The following is a 17,025-nucleotide window of genomic DNA, read 5'->3' as shown; positions in this document are numbered from 1 at the left end:
TTTTAAATTGTAGCTCCGATCAACGATTTGTTTGCGGCCACGCATTCGTCACGTATTCCTTTTCAATTTCATCTAACTATTGTAGTGAGTAAATCCAAAATCCTTGCTCTATTTTCGAATTCTCTACGGAATTTGCGTTTTTGGTATGTGTGAGTTGAATGTTTGAGATTTTGGTTGTTTAAGGAATACTCTAGCATGGATTTTAAGTGGGTTCCATCCGAATTTTGAGTGGATTAAAGTAAGAAAGCTTTTTTTTTGAATTTTTTCCAATTTTATAAACCCTAAGTTGAGAAAATTATAAATTTTGTTATAAATAGCTTAATTGTTGAGAGCTTGGTTGATTTTGGTGCGAGTTTGGATGCTTGGGTTGATTGCGAAACGTTTGGTGGAGGCTTGGATGGTTGGTTGAGGCTTGAGTTTGGTCGGAAAGAAAATTTGAGTGTTGAAAAAATTGCTGTCGATAAAGTACAAATTTTAATTTCGGGTAAGCATTATGTAAAGTTGTATGAAAATTTAGATTAATTATCCTTGGAATAAGATTGAATGAAAATGATTGTTGTTGTGATTGATTGCTTGTGATTTGTGAGTTGAATTGTTATTAAGCAATTTAAATGTGCATATGAATGAATTGAATATGAGTTTGTGGTGTGATAAGTTGAGGTATCCTCTATTTGATAAGTCATGGTAAATAGTGTGATTGTCATGTGTGAATTATTGTTGAAATAATGAGTTTAGATAGATAATGGATGAGTTATGGTTATTGTAGTGAATAGAAAATTGTAGTGAAATATGCTCTATGGGTCGAAATTGAGTGATTAGGCTTCAATAGATTGAAATTGATTAATTTGATGTTGAATGATTAAGAAGGGTAGAGAATTGATAAATGTATGTTGAGAATGCTTAGAAATAATTTTGGTATAATTTTGAATTGAATTGAATTGATAATTGGTGAAAATGAATAATTATACAAAATTGGTAAAAACTTATTTTTTATCAACTTTGATGTAACATAATTTAGCGTTCGGAGTTTGGAATTTAATAAAATTTATCTTAAATTAAAATTAATAAGAATATTTTTAAAATCTTTTAAAAATGGAAGAAAATAGAATTTTATAGAAAAAGTTACGAACGATTAAAAACTGGTATCAAAAATTAAAAATTCAGATTATACAAAAATGACCAGAATTTTACGGTAGTCACTCACGCGAACAATGTTCACGTGCGCAGCATTTTTGTTCAAGAGTCAAATCGTGCGTATGCATGATAATGCATTTTTTCACGCTCATATATGCGCACATTTTTATTACGATTTGTATCGCAAATTTTTACAAAGTACTTATATAGAATTTTTATCACGACTTATATTTACGAATCAATTTTTCCTAACTAAAAAAATTAACTCCACATAGTTAGAATTAGATTCCCTCGAATTTTGGAATGTTAAATTTATGGGGGAAGATTTATTTCCTTCTTTTGTTTATCTATCATTTATAGGAGAAGATTTATTTCGTATGACTGAGTGACCCATTTATTATTTTTGTTACAAATCTTAGTGGTTAATTGAATTTGTATTGTTACAAATATTTTTGTTATTTGTACACCCTTTACAATAAATAGTATTTTAACACCAGTAATTTTTTTAACAATCAAACATATATTTTTTTTTGTTTTATTAATTAAAAAATAATTTCAATACAAAATTAATTAGTAATGATCCTATTTTTACACGAATATCAAAAATTTTTGGTGTATGAATAATATTTTTAAGTTTTATAATTAATTTGTCAAGAGTGTTTGAATTTTAACTATATTATGTATACGCTAAAATTAATCACTAATATAAAATAAATGTTAAAATACTCTTGAGCTTTATGTTAACTTGGCTTTCCTTATTGAGAGCCAAAAGTAATAGGAATATCTAGAAAAGATTTTAGGCGCTTTCTCACATTCTTCATTCAGGTGGTCTGTATAAAGATGGCGCCCCTACTGGCTGCTGCTACTAACTCTGGAGAAGGTAAAGTCACTTAGGACAAAGATAATCCAAATGACTGAACAAAATGGTGAGTTAATGTAAAAAGTATGAATTTAACAATGTAGCTACATATACATTAGAGTTTGGAGATTAAAGTTCACCCTTGAAAACCAAATTTGTTTCTGATTTACTTATTTTCTTGTATTTTGATAATAATATTATGGGTAAAGTATTATTTTGATTTTTAACGTTTTGGTCAAATTTTAATTTGGTTCCTAATATTTTAAACGTCTTATTTTTACCTTAAAAAATTTTAAAATAGAGTCAATATTGTCTTACTTTTAAATTTGGCAATAATAATTAGCGGAATAAATGTCATGAATGTTGATAACATTACTAGTTACGTCATATCTTTTTTTATAGGTTAGAAAAATATAACCAAAATTTTTTTATAATATTTTTTTTCTTCAACTTCTTTTTTGTATAAAACTTCAAATTTTAACAATTAATCATCAATACTCCAAAATTAAAGAAAAAACTTTTATATTAATAATTGTTGGTAAACCGATTTTATTTATATACTGAAATCGAATGCTATTGACTTTTTAATATGTGAATTATTTGTGTTAAATTTAATAGCAGAATAATATTAAACTTGTTTAATTTTTTTTTAAATTAAAATAAAATGTTTGAAATGTTAAAAATTAAATTAAGATTCGGTCTAAAATTAAGAATTAAAATAATATTTTACTCTAATATTATTGATGTCTCCTCATCAATATTATTGATTATGCATTCTACTTTTTTATAGAAAAAGAGAAGAAAAAAAACAGTGAAAAAAATTAAGATTAGACAAGTACTAAATTATATAAAGTGAAAACAATGGGTATAGTAATAATTTCAAAGCTTGTAAATGTTTTTCTTAACTTTTGTTATTAATAAGGATTTAATTTAAAAAAATAAAATAATTTAAAATTTTAATTATAAATTTAATAAAATTATAGAGATGTACGGAATAACTAAATGTAATTAATTAAAAAAAAACCATAACAATAAAGCAAGGCAGAGTTCTTTTAAACATAAAGCGTGTGATAAACAATTAATACTTGTGGGTTGTAATATATAAAGGATCATGCCCTTTAATTTATACATTCATTCACAGTTTTAGCTTATTTTTTTTGTTGGTGAAAATTAAGGTGAAGTTGATACCTGAGAGTCATTAGATAAAAATTTAGTTAAATCAGTCAAATCATCTAACGGTTATTAGATATCAACTTTACGTAAAGTCGACTGTACTTGAATTTTCACCTTCTTTGTTAGCCTCAAGCATAATCCAATGTTGTCTAATTATCAATGACATTGATTGCATACTAATTCATACCACTTTTCATAAACTCCATATATATATGTTTGGTAGTACAGTAAGTATTATCCATACACCATCTTTTACTTTATCATTTTGTCATTTTCCTCTGCTCCTTCTTGACTAACTTTTATCGCCAAAAAGCATATATGTTTGTTACGGGGTTAATATTGGCATATATATACTTTCACAAACTCAATTATTTTGGTAGTTACACTGAAGCTGGAAGGAAGGAAAAGAGTCAAAAGACTAACAACTAACAAGAGTTGAATTGTTTCTAAAATGTTATTTGATTATTTTATTACATTTTTACATATAATTCCGCCAATTCATAATAGTATCATTGCAAGGAACCTAACTTTCAGAATACCAAAGTTTCATGCTTTGTTTCGATGTAAAAATGTGCGTTTAGTTTATATTTTTATTTTCTGTTTTCAATTTTAATATTTTTTATTTTCATATTTTGTAAAGGAAAAAAATAGAAAATGAAAATAAAAAATATGATTTTATTATTTTTATTATTTTTTTTATTTTTTTATAAAATTTAAAAAATAAAAAATATTAAAACTAAAAAACACAAACCAAATATAATTTAAAGTTTTGTGCTTCACAATAGGTAGCAATGAAGACAATATGTTAAGATTAAAAAAGAAAAAAAATTGCAATATTAATTTCATTGTTTTATCTCAAACTAAAATTTGTGCTAAAAGTCTTTGAATTAGTATCAGAGAATTTAAATTTCAAAATATTTTTAAAAAACTTATTAAAATGAAAATATTTAATTTGGTTTCGAACAAGTAGTACTTGTTTTTTCTATTAAATGGGTCATTTTGAACAAGTTGATTGGAGGAGAAGATGACTATTGATTTTTTTATCTTGTATTCATTAGTGTAATTTTTTCATTTAATTAATAAATTCTTTCTTTCCTTTATTCTTTATAAGTTTATAATTTTGGGACATTTAAAATTCATTATATCTAGATTTAAATATAGATTGAAAAAAGTGAGTAAAAATGAAAGCAAGAGTTAACTAATATTTGGAGTCAAAATAAATAAACATATAAATATAGTTGGAGGAGGGGCGATGTATGTTAAATCAAAAATGAAAATTAATACTAATTGTCCAAAATTAATACATGTAGACTAGTAAAACCTAAATACACAAAGGTGGGCGCTATTCTCTCTATTCACTTAAGCATTAAAATTTGCAGTTACATTATCTAACTTTTAGTTACACTTTAAAATTATTCCTCGCTAAAATGTTATTTTAATCACTAAAATTATTCCTCACTAAAATTATTCCTCGTTAATACAAAAATATTATTTATACATTAAAATTAATTATTAGTATGAAATATATGTTAGAATACAAAATACATATCAAAAATAAATTAATCAATATATATATTTATACACAAATATATAAAGCTGATTTTAGTAGCTGATTTTATTGTACATGTAACATGTTTGTAATTGATAAGGTTACCCATTATCATGTCGAGTAAAATGGTATACAAGCTAAGGCCAGCAACGAAAGGAACAAGAAATTTCTTATTCCTCACACATGAATAATGTAGTGATGATGAAGATGACATTCACAACAGAGGAAAAAAGTTAAAACATATGAAGAAGAAACAAGTGTCATGTTGAGGGACATATGATCTAACTTTCTTCTCATTATAAAAAGGCCTTCACTCTCCTCACCTTTCTTCACCACATAGAAGCCTCTCACAAATAACTAAAAAATGTGTCCTAAATACATTCTAGTGTTGCTACTTGCACTGACATTTGCCGTTGCAAATTCTGTGGCTAGAGTTCCCACTCTTGACAATTACCCACCACAACACGATAAAAGACATCATCCTGGACATCCTCCCCTAGAGGAAGAAGAAAACACACAGGTAAAATAGGAATTATAAGAAGAAGAAGATACAAAATATTTTTGGAATATATGATTGTGTTTGATATAAGATTATATATATAAAAGTAAATATTTTAGAATTATTTCTTTTTAGAAAAAGGATAATTATTAATAAAGACCTAATTAAAAAAATATCTAATATAAAAGAACAAATTAAAAATTTTTAAAATATGAGGATATAATTTAAATTTTGATAAATTATTATACAGACTAATAAAATAATTAAATCTTATTTATATAAGAATAAAAGTGACTAAAAAGTTTGGACAACAAATAGAACATCGCGTTTGGTTAATGTATTATGTAGAAACATATAGAAATACAAATGTTTGTATGGTTGCTTTTTATAATATATTTAGTTAATTTAATTTCATAATAAAATATAATTTGATTTTAGTTTTAAATTTTAGATATATATATATATATATATATATACTCCTTCTAACATCTAATTTTTTTGATTTATTATTACTACAGGTAAATAACTACCACGGACACATCCATAAAAAACATCCTCCTCTAAAGGAAGAAGAAAATACAGAAGTGAATAGCTTTCACGGAAAGCCCATATACGGAAAGCCCATACCGAAGCATCCACCACCAAACAATCCCGCTACGGATAGCTACCACCCATACAAACCGCCACACAAAGGTCTTCCTCCAAAACAGGGAGACAACTCACAGGAGGATACCTATTTAAATAAACCTCCACATGGTAGACATGGAGATCATCCTCACCATGAGGCGCAATCGCAAGAAGATAACTATCCTGAACACAGGCCACGACACCCTCCACATCCTCCAACTCCTGTCAATTGAGTGCTCATCACTCGGAACTATATATGATATGTTAGTTATGAAGCATTCATGGATCATGGTGTTATCATGTATGCATAAATAAAAAAAGTTCCATGATTGAACTTGCTTAAGAAGTCATTTACTTGTTTGTGTGGTATATTGTGTAAAATTATGTCTAATTTGTATGTGCAATTATGTTCCAGTCTAATATAAGCTTTACTTTAAAAGTTTGTTATGATTTCATCATTCTCTCTCAGATATCAAGTTACCAAATTTTTATTTGTTATTATTGAAAATTTGAAATGAATGTAACATGAAATTTACACACAAAAAAAGTTCTCACAATTCATTTTGTAATGAGATAAGAAATGTAATTAAGGTAATATAATCGTTTTAAACATTCATCTATTCCATTTATATAGAGTAATAAATATAAAAGATATTACTAATAAATTATTTTCATCGTAATATTATAAGAAATTGGCCTAATAACTACCACTAAACAATCTGAAAATCGTTTCAAAAATAATGAGTAAGTAGCTACCGCCTAGAAAATGATGTTTTCTTCGCTAATCTGCCGCACAGTTTAACGACGGAAACGGTAGTCCCAAGTCCGTAACTGAATTAAAAGCTAATTTCATAGAAAAAATAAATACCATAATTGTTTGGTGAGTTTAGCAATCCAAATTGATATCATAATTACATTTTAAATTCTATAACACAAGTATCGCAGAAAAGTTCAATTAGGCTCAAATGTGAATAAATTATTGTCAATAAAGGTCTCCCATAGCATGATGTTGGCTTGGATTCATCCTTTCCTGCAATTTCTCATCTTATAGAAGAGTAGGTAATGAATTCGCTTGAGGTAAACTGAAATGGTTGATGTGAAATAGGATTCCTGCAACAATCATAAACGAAAAAGTTAATTAAAAGCATATACATATAACTGCATCTAAGAAAATTAGGTGTACAAAGATACACACGGTCGAGGTCCATAAACTTTGATCTGCCGGACATGAGTATCCCTTCCATTGAGATGGTTTGACAAAACAGCAATTTGCAACATGAAAGTGTTCACAAAAGTTTCACTGCAATTAATGAAACAATTAGAAGATTATGTCAATATGTTAACTAACATGAAAGAAGGAAGATAAGCAATCCTCAACAAATACTAAAACAATTTGAATCCCAGAATAATAAAACAATGGTTTTTGGTTTGGGGATATTCATGAATATTATTAGAGCTGTTCAGTTTGATTTGTGGTTTGATGATTTTCGACTTGGTGAATACTGGTGGTGGAAGGAAGAACATGGTAGTGATGTAGCATGCTGACGAAGAAGATACGAGTAAAATAGTTATTTTACAATTTTTTTATCTTGTACCTAATATTATTACCAAACAAAATACACAGACAATCTTTTTTTACTGTCTCTAATTTTCTATCTCCATCCCTTTGTCTCTGTATTTCCATTGATAAAATCCAAATGGAGCCTAAAACATATACCAAATATTTCAAAATGACTAGAAATTAAACTGATGAATTTACATTCCTTAGAATTCTAAATTAAATTCCCTGAAATTTGAGAATATCTCCTTCAAATGCAATCTATAGAGGAAACTACCTTCTATTCTATCTAAGGCATGCTTATAAAATATTGTGTCCATCCTATAACTTTCAAAATAACCCATGATCTGTTAAAGAAATCAGCATGGCAAGAAGGCTGTAATAGACTCGCACAATAGGAAACACTGATCGTCAATTTACATGAACGATCCTGTATTTAGGACGTCTCCATGTCAGATAACAATACAATACCTATGGAAACATCCTACTCCCATTTCTGTTGAATTTATTTTTAAATTTATTATATTTGTAATTATATACATCAAGGATTTTTTTTTTCTTTCCTAGACACTCACAAAACATGGGTTTCTTTTTGCTTGTAAATGGTTTTGAGAAGCTTAGTGATTTATGTTTATTTAACACACTTTTTATCTCTATAATTTGTAGTAACTTGCTCTCTTGTTTTTCATGTGTTGCTTTGCTCATCTTCAAATAATATACATACCTCAAAGAACAATCTTAACATATATAATCATATTGGTATCTTGTATCTTTCAAATTATGCTTATTTCGGTATCAATATCCTATTTTTTCTTATGTGCTTTATAGTTTGCAACCTTGTGCACGGTCGGAAGTTGCATATCATTTATCACATAGAAACAATAAAAAAAAAAATTCTGAGATATGAAAAAACAAGACACATACTATATCCTTGGTATGAATGCTTACCGAGGATCAGTTCCAGACAATGAGAGATAAACCCAACCAGTAGGCTTCACAAGTTCCACAGTTTTTATCTCCTAAAATTGTTCAAAACATCATTACCAGATTAACAACAGTGACCATCAAGATGACAACAACAACCACAATAAAATTATCATAAGGCCTACAAAAATTCCGGAATTTTTTTTTATTTTTGTGTCTTCCTGAAAAGTTAATTAACTAAAAGAATCTAATGCTTAAGTTCATAGAAAGGGGGGGGGGGGGGGAATATATTAATGGCGCTAAGTCACCAAATATGTTCATACCTTTTGGAAAACATTATCTGTATCTTAGAAAACTTTTATTGCCAACACTTAAAATTCTGAGGAAGTATCAGCCCCCAACCCTCTATCTTTTATTTGTTGATAGTAGTAAAAGAAATAAAAAGCTGAATAAACGGCACTCTGAATAAAATCCAAATTGGGAAAAGTACCTTCAGGTTGTGAAAGCCATCACCAGCACGGATGGAAACCTTGCTTGGCGTGTAACTCTCATCGAGCTTGAAATCCACATAGAGAATAATTAACTAAAAACAAGCCAAAACAAATTCAGCAAAATTAGAATCTTTTAGAAGTGGCTTTTAGTTTCTTTGTTTCTAGGTTGATGTACATACTTGTAATCTAACTTTCTTTTGAAACTGAATGTTAACCAAATGGGGTTGAGCACCATCAGATCTGAAACCAAACATAGCAAACAACACCTTCATAATTTAAGAATACTAAATATGCGGTATGACAATGTTACAGTGTGACAAAGAGAGAGAGTGACTCACTGCCAATAGGTTTCCAGATTGTCATCACGGAGACATGAAACTCCATTACCAGGCTTGCAGGAGCTAACACTCCAGGCAGCCTTCTTGCCCATCTCTCTGAGGTCATCATCCACAACCAAGAGTTGATTCCCTCCAGTGAGCTTTGCTTCTTCTTCACCCTCCGATGACTCTGCTGCCATAATGAATGAAAGCTGCAAAATTGGTTTGTGGTATATGGAATGAGGAACTTGTAATAAGGAACTTCGATATTTGAAAATGAATAAGGAATTGTAAGAACCTGACATCTAGTGTAAGTAGAAGAATGAACAGTAATAGAAGGGCGAGATGCAGTGATATCAGTGAGAACCTATCCACTATCCAACAATATAAATTCACAGAATATAAAAAACAGCATAACAATATAAAAACAGCAGCTCAATTCACCATAATCATATAAAAACAGCAACAAATCAACAGATTATAATCCAATAACTGAATAACTAAAAAAATTAACAAGCTTACCTGATGATGTGAAGGCAGAATGCGGGGGGAGAAGAGGAAGACCAAGCACGACGAGGCAAAGACCGGCGAGGGGAGGCAGCAGCGACGCGAGCCCCGCCGGATGAGGATGCCACGACGACTACGAGAGACGCACAGCGGCACAAGAGCAAGGAGACGCGACGACACAATGAAGGAGAGCCACGGAAGGAGGCAACGACGCAGTGCCGGAGGTGCACAGGAGCCGGGACGAGACGCAGAGGATCCGGCGACGTGGAAGCAACCGCGTGGTGGCAGATTTGTGAGTGTGAGAGAGTGAGAGGGAGGCTCTGCCTTTGGAGTGAGCTTCAAAGAGAGTGAGCTTCAATGTATTTGGGGTTTTTTTAGTACAAAACCACGTCGTTTTAGGGTGTGGGTTTTAAAAACAATTCTTGAACCGATCTGAGTTTGTCAAACATGCCGGTTTTTACCAAAACCGGTCGGGTCAACCAACTTTTATCAATTCTTTTCCTTGTCTAATACCCTGTTTTGCCCGAACCAGTCCTATGGCCAATTCGCCCATTTTTAATCCGACCGGCTGGGTTAATCCGGTGCTGATAACTATGGCAGTCTTGCACACCCGTCCTTTCTTTTAATTTTAGATCAATTTTTGCTACATTTTCATATAGAGTTGATGATTAAAAACTATAAGATGATTTAAATAATTTGATTAAATTATTATCTAACAATTTTCAAATATCAATTTTATATTAAGATAACTGTATATAAATTTTCACTTTAAAATAAATTAGTGGTTCAACAGGTTTACCCGCTTTTATATTATTTTTAAGAGATTAATTTTTATATTTTTATTTTTAAAATTATAAATTTGATAAAATAATTTAAAACTTAAAAATAAAAAATATTTAAATATGTTATAAATTTTATAAATTATTTAACTTTTAGAACATATAAAAATTTTAAATTTAAATTAAATAAGATATTAAAAAAATATTATGTTGTTATTGGTTCCCTATGTTTGGGCATAATATTATTTTGGTCCTAAAGGTTTAAAGAGTCTTATTTAAATCTAAAAAAGTTTCATTTAGTTTCAATGTAGTCCTATCATGAGGTCAAAGTTAAATAATTAATAGAATGTCTTGCAAAACAGCAGTACAAGAATAAGGTCGATAATTTGGAAAACAAGTACAAGCTCTAGAGGCTCAAAATTAACCTTGAATGCATCAATACATTTATTTAACCTTGAATGTCTTACAATTTAAATGAAATATTTCTATAAAACTAAAGAGAATGATAAATAAATGTATTGATGCATCCACGGTTGATTTTGTGCCTCTGGAACTTGTACTTGTTCTCCAGATTATCGATCTTGTTCTTGTACTGCTGTCATGTAAGACATTCTATTAATTATTTAATTTTGACCTCATGATGGGACTACATTGAAGCTAAATAAAACTATTTTGGATTCAAATAGGACACTTTAAACCTTAAGAACCAAAACAAGATTACGCTCAAACGTAGGGGACCAATTTAGTACTTTACCCTATCTATAAAAATTATATAAGTTTATTTTTTTAACAGTATTTAATTTAAAGCAAAGATAAGAATTTATATTCAAAGCATTCTTTATACTCTCTCAGTAACGAGCACGCCTCCTCGCCAAGTATTGCTGCCTCTGTTCTTCGCTCATGTTTTGTCTTTGTTATCTGTCATAGTCTTGCCAAGTCAGTCGACGAGTTCCATGTGAATCTTTCATTGATATGTTGTCACTGTAATTAACCAAAACAACCATATAAGTGAAGTGAGAAAGATGCAAGAAAAGATGGATAAGAAAAGAAGAAAATTTTTCTATTCTGCCAGTAACAATAATGTGAGGTGAGAGATAGTAAAGTAGAAAAGAGTTAATTATAAAAATTATGTGAACGTGAATGTATGAGGTAAGAGAGAACGTGAATATATGTGATAAGAGAAGATGTGGTAGTGAAAATTTTTTAACGTGGAATAACTAACATATAGTGGGGTAAATTATTAAGAAGGAGAAATTTGGAAAAGAATTTTGGACACTTACCAAAATAGGTTTGGCCGTTATATATTGTTATAGATATTGTTTTGAGTTTAATTTTGATGCAATAATAGTGTAAAGTGTTTTACAGAGACGTGCAATTACATCCGTTTAATTTGGATGACCATTCACATGATCAATGTGAAAGGTAGTTACTTTTACTAGCGTGACATTGCGTAATTGAATGCATATGTAAAATTACTTTACACTCTAAGTGCATCAAAATTAACCCGTATTGTTTTAACCTAAATATTTTTTAACAATTAAATACATTATTTTTATATTTTACTAATTAAAATATTGTTAGATTTTTTTTGCTCCTTCCTATGTGGAGAAAAGCTCAAATGTTGACATCCAAGCCTTTAAGTAGTTGAAGTTGGTGAGGTGAGTTAGGGTTGAGTGAGAAAAGTTTCATTTGTAAGAGAACACCAAACACTAGAGAGGAGAGAAGAGAGAAAGTTATTTTTGTACATATATGAAATTGTTTCTGTAAATTGGTTGATGCAAATTTTTTAACCGTTGTATCGAGCTCAAATTTGAACGGTCTATTCTAGGCACCTGGTTCTTCATTCTTACCGTTAGGATCTTTAATTTGATATCTGTAGCTGAAGATATTGACCACACACAACAGCTCTATTTTTGTAGTATTTTCATCTTCTAGTTCTTGTTTTGTAAACTTTGAAACTTGGGTTGTTTGGCTTGTTATATGCATGTTTTGTGTAGTAATTTGTGACTCTCTTGTATTCTATTTCTCATCATAGTGAAGTTATTTCTTAATCTTGGTGACTCATGGTTTTTACTTCTCACATTGAGGAGATTTTTTACGTTAAAAATCTTGGTGTGTTAGTTTGGCTCTAATTTTTTATTTATGTGATTTTTTGCTGCTATTGGGTATTATTGTGCTGTTGTTATTACTTGTTATGAGTGGGTATTGTTGCTCCTCTTATTCTTGCATGTAGAAAATTGTGTGTTTTATTCCCATCATTTGGTATCAGAGCTCAGTTTTATGCATTTAATTATAACTTACTTGAAAGATGGAGACAAATAATTCTACTAGGATAATAAGTTTGAATGGCACTAATTATCATTTATGGAAGGGAAAAATGAAGAATTTGTTATTTTTTAAAAATCTACATTTATCCGTATCTTCTATACAGAAACCAGAGTCTAAAACAGATAACGAATGAGAGTTTGAATACCAATAATTTTGTGATTTTATTAGGCAATGGGTGGATGATAATATTTACAATCACATTGCTAATGAGGCTCATGCTAGGGCTTTATGGAATCAAATTGAATCCTTGTATGCTTCCAAATCTGGTAATAATAAATTATCCTTGTTGAATATGTTGATGAATTTGAGATACAATGAGGGATCACAAATATTAGATCACTTGAATGAATTTCAAGGGGTTCTTGATTAGTTCTCAAGCATGAGAATCAAGTTTGAAGATGAGATTCAAGAATTGTGATTGGTAAATACTCCATCGAATTCTTGGGAAATATTTCATATCTCTCTTACTAATTCTGCTTCGAATGGTATAGTGAGCATGCGACTTATTAAAGGTGAAATTTTAAATGAAGAGATGAGAAGGAAGACACATGATTTTTCGTCACAGTCTAAAATGTTACTCATTGACAGGGGCGGAGCTAGAAAAAATATTACAAGGGGGCTAAAATTATTTACACAATAAAATAATATTAAAATAAATTTTTGGGAGGGGCTAAACTGAAATTTACATATAATTTACATGTAAAAAATTAAAATTAGGGGGGCCGTTGCCCCCCTTTCCCAGTATGTAGCTCCGCCCCTGGTCATTGAAAATAGGAAGAGAAATTAGAGTAAAGGTCAAAAGGGTGGAGGTAAAAGTAAGAGCAAATCTAAGTTAAGATACAAAAAATGTTGAGAGAGGAAAAGGAAATAATAGAGAGAAAACACATGGGCAAGAAATAGAGAGAGAAAAAGAGAATAATAGGATAATTTTGTCATTTCAAGTCTTATTTATTGGTCTTTTTTAATATAATATATATTTGGTTGTTATTAATAATTTTGATATAATTGATATTTTTTGTTAATTAAAATCTCTTGACAATCCTAGGAAAATTTAGTGGCATCATGCTTTTTATGTGAGGAGTACGTACTCCTTCAACTTGCTTTGCTAGGATTTCTCCTAAAACAGAATTTTTGTGCTATCTAGGACAATGTTTGACTTTTGTCAATTCCTTTATTTATTCCTCTCGTTGTTCCCTTCTTTATTTCTTCTCTTTAATTCGCCATGAGAATTTTTTCATAGAATTGTCGCAGTTTGGAGAGATCTCTGACAATCTATAACCTTAAAGGGATGTGCCAATCCCACTCTTCCGAGATTGTATTTTTATGTGAAACAAAAAACCAATCTCGTCTGGTGAAAAATAAGTTGAGATCTTGTCATTTTACGGATACAGCGTGTGAATTGGCTTTAGCATGGAAGGAGGGCACAATGGTTGAAATTCTGGCTGAAAAAGAGTTTTTCCGTGGTTCTGAAAACCGAACCGGACCGGTCGGTTCAACCGGAAAAACCGAGAACCGGTCACCTAACCGGTCCGGGTAAGGTAAGAAACCGGCTTGCAAAAAACCGGTCGAACCGGCAGTTAACTGGTGAACCAGGAGAACCGTCCGGTTTTTTCACGGTTTATTGGCTTGAAAATTAAACTTCAAAACGGCGTCGTTTTGAAGAAAAAAAAAAAAAGAAAAGGTAGCTTCATCACCCACGAACCCTAATGGCCTAATCCTCCCTGAATCGCACAACTGCACAAGCCACAGCCTCTCACCCTCTTCAGCCTCTTCATCACCGTCTCACCCTCTCACCCTCTCACCCTCTTCAGCCACTCAGTTTCTCTCACCCTCTCACCCTCCGACAGGCCACAGCCACTCATCGCCGTCGCACCTCTCCTCCATCGCCGTCGCAGAGCTCCGGTCCTCCATCGCCGTCGCCCAGCTTCCCACCTCCACCGTCGTCGCCCAGGTCTCCACCTCCACTGTCGTCGCCGAGCCCTCTTCCATCACCGTCGCCCAGCTCCCCACCTCCACTGTCATCGCCGAGCCCTCCTCCATCACCGTCGCCCAGCTCCCCACCTCCACCGTCGTCGCCCAGCTCTCCACCTCGCCCAGCTCGCCGGTAATACTCTTCCTTCCACCTCCGTTCATGGTTCTGTTCTTGTTCCTGTTCTTCTCTATCACAGAAAACATGTTGCTCTCTGTTCATGTTCATTGGTGTATTCTGTTTATTCATGGTATTTGGTTGATCATGTTCTGATTCTGATTCTGTTCATATTCCTGTGTATTCTGTTTACTCTGTTCATGTTCTGATTCTGTTCATGGTTTATTTCTGTATGCACAAAGTGGTGTACTCTGTTTATTCATGGTATTTGGTTGATCATGTTCTGATTCTGATTCTGTTCATGTTCCTGTGAATTTTGTTTACTCTGTTCATGTTCTGATTTTGTTCATGTTCTGATTCTGTAAAGAGTTTCTGCTTGAAATTAGATCAGTGGTTTGGTTAATAGTGGAGGACATGGTCCTGGAATTAGAACTTACACTAATGCTGATTTCTCTCAAAGGCTTGATGATCACAAGAAAGCCAGGAAATAAGAGACTCAGAAGCCATACTGCAGATGTTGAGGAAAACTATTTAGTAGAATGAAAGCTCTTTAATGTGCAGACCTATTGTGAAAAGTGACCTTTCAAGACTGTTAAAGTAGAATTTAACTAAAAATTATGCAAAAAAATCCAATATAGACTTATTGTATATTAGTAGATATTGAACTTTTGATTGATTAAAGCTCCAAATCTGATTGACATGTCTCCTTAGTGGCTGTCCATTGTCCAAGAATAAATTGTCATAATTTATATAACTACACTCGCCGATGATTCATAATCCAAGTACTCTAGATTGGTAATTATGATTTTTGATGAGTTGCACCTTTGATTAGTTGAAAATTTGCTAGTAATTGTATCTTTTGAATGTAGAACATTATGGGTTTGTCATTATGTACGTTTTATTTTTTGTTTAGTTATAAACTTTGATGTTTGAAGTTGTTTGTGAACCTCTAATCTTAAGTAATGGATAATTTATTATGTGAAATATTAAATTTTATTAAGTTATAAATTATTGAATTTTATTAAGTTTAATAATTTTATTTAATATTTAATTAAACCGGTTGAACCCCGGTTCGACCCCGGTCGAACCAGTGAACCATTAAACCAGTGACCTCACCGGTTTATTGACCAGTCCGGTTCTCGCAACCTTGAGTTTTTCATAGCTGCCAAGGTAACTGATACTGCTTTGAACTGTTCTTGGGCACTGATTGGGGCACATTTAAATAGCTTGTATGGGATTCGGTCTACCCAATACACAGAACTTTCCTCTTTTGTACAATATTTCTTTGGAAAGGTTGTAATTATGGGTGATTTTAATGCTATAGTGAGCTTCGATGAGATGGAAGGAGGGGAGGTTAAAATTAGCTTCATCTATTTCTGAATTTGTAAATTTTATTGATGGTGGTGGACTGAAGGACTTGGGTATGATTAGGAGAAGGTTCACCTGGACTAATAGGCGACGAAGGTAGGATCAGATCAGAGAACGGCTTGACCGTGCACTTGCAAACGGTGAGCGAATGGATCGTTTTTCATCAGTCTCGCGGTCTCGGCTCGAAGAAAATGGTTCAGATCATGCGCCTATCATCCTTGATACAAATCCGGTCATGAAAAAATCTAAATGGAGGTTTAAGTTTCAAGAGAGATTGTGTGATTTAGAAGAAATTTAGGTAATTATCACTGAAGCTTGGAAGGAATGGGTGAATGGTTCAGCAATGTTTGTTTTCGCTCAAAGATTAAAGCATTGTAGGCACCGTATTATTCAATGGCAGCAACAGAACAGATCTAATTCTAAGAAGGACATTGGTGAACTCACATTTAAGCTTGAAATTCTCAGAGAGGAGGGTATTACAGGGGGAGAATAGGTTGAAACCTTGGAAAATAAACTTGAGAATGCTTACTTTAGGGAGGAAAGCTATTGGAGGGAGAAATCTCGTGTAAAGTGGCTTAAAGAAGGGGACAGAAATATAAGTTTTTTTCACCAATTATTCCAATCTAGAATTCGGAGAAATAAAATTTGAAAATTGAAAAAGAATGATGGTAGGTATGCTACTACTCGTGAGGAAAATGCACAAGTAGCTGAAACATACTTCAAGGATATCTTCACATCGATAAACCAAGCTAATTCGGCACATGCATTCGAAGATTTTGAAGCTAAAATTTCAGCAACCATGAACAGAAAATTAACTAGACCGGTC

The 17,025-nt window shown here is 31.6% G+C and overlaps 1 protein-coding gene, 1 long non-coding RNA gene and 1 other non-coding gene across 4 annotated transcripts; 2 read left to right on the top strand and 1 right to left on the bottom strand.

Moving 5' to 3' along the window:
- Positions 1–5,035: 5,035 nt before the first annotated feature.
- On the top strand, positions 5,036–6,296 carry LOC112707642 (uncharacterized). Its single transcript, XR_011864877.1, has 2 exons — positions 5,036–5,235; positions 5,733–6,296. It is a non-coding gene; the product is annotated as an uncharacterized protein (transcript).
- A 377-nt stretch (positions 6,297–6,673) lies between these two features.
- On the bottom strand, positions 6,674–10,025 carry LOC112707641 (anaphase-promoting complex subunit 10). Of its 2 annotated transcripts, XM_025759471.3 has the most exons (8): positions 9,654–10,025; positions 9,430–9,505; positions 9,153–9,343; positions 8,994–9,054; positions 8,814–8,906; positions 8,348–8,418; positions 7,037–7,141; positions 6,674–6,951 (listed from the first exon to the last, which is right to left on the bottom strand). In XM_025759471.3, the coding sequence occupies exons 3-8, from the start codon at positions 9,329–9,331 to the stop codon at positions 6,882–6,884; spliced, it is 579 nt and encodes a 192-aa protein (XP_025615256.1). In that variant the 5' UTR covers positions 9,332–9,343; positions 9,430–9,505; positions 9,654–10,025; the 3' UTR covers positions 6,674–6,881. The 2 variants fall into 2 exon arrangements, with proteins under 2 accessions (XP_025615256.1, XP_025615255.1); XM_025759470.3 differs by lacking the exon at positions 9,430–9,505 and having other exon boundaries at positions 9,654–10,019.
- Positions 10,026–14,413: 4,388 nt separating this feature from the next.
- Positions 14,414–15,765, top strand: LOC140174863 (uncharacterized). Its single transcript, XR_011864876.1, has 2 exons — positions 14,414–14,849; positions 15,292–15,765. It is a non-coding gene; the product is annotated as an uncharacterized lncRNA (long non-coding RNA).
- The last annotated feature ends 1,260 nt before the right edge of the window (positions 15,766–17,025 follow it).

This window comes from Arachis hypogaea, chromosome 8, assembly GCF_003086295.3.
Source record: "Arachis hypogaea cultivar Tifrunner chromosome 8, arahy.Tifrunner.gnm2.J5K5, whole genome shotgun sequence".
Lineage (NCBI taxonomy): Eukaryota > Viridiplantae > Streptophyta > Magnoliopsida > Fabales > Fabaceae > Arachis > Arachis hypogaea.
Note: the sequence above shows the minus strand (reverse complement) of the source record. Positions and strands in the feature narration are given on the sequence as shown.

Coding starts and splice junctions, on each gene's coding strand:
- LOC112707641 (XM_025759471.3), bottom strand. CDS start 9,331: ATGGCAGCAGAGTCATCGGAGGGTGAAGAAGAAGCAAAGCTCACTGGA. Junction 8,419..8,813: donor ATGGCTTTCACAACCTGAAG/GTACTTTTCCCA, acceptor GAACAATTTTAG/GAGATAAAAACTGTGGAACT. Junction 6,952..7,036: donor AAAGTTTATGGACCTCGACC/GTGTGTATCTTT, acceptor TGATTGTTGCAG/GAATCCTATTTCACATCAAC.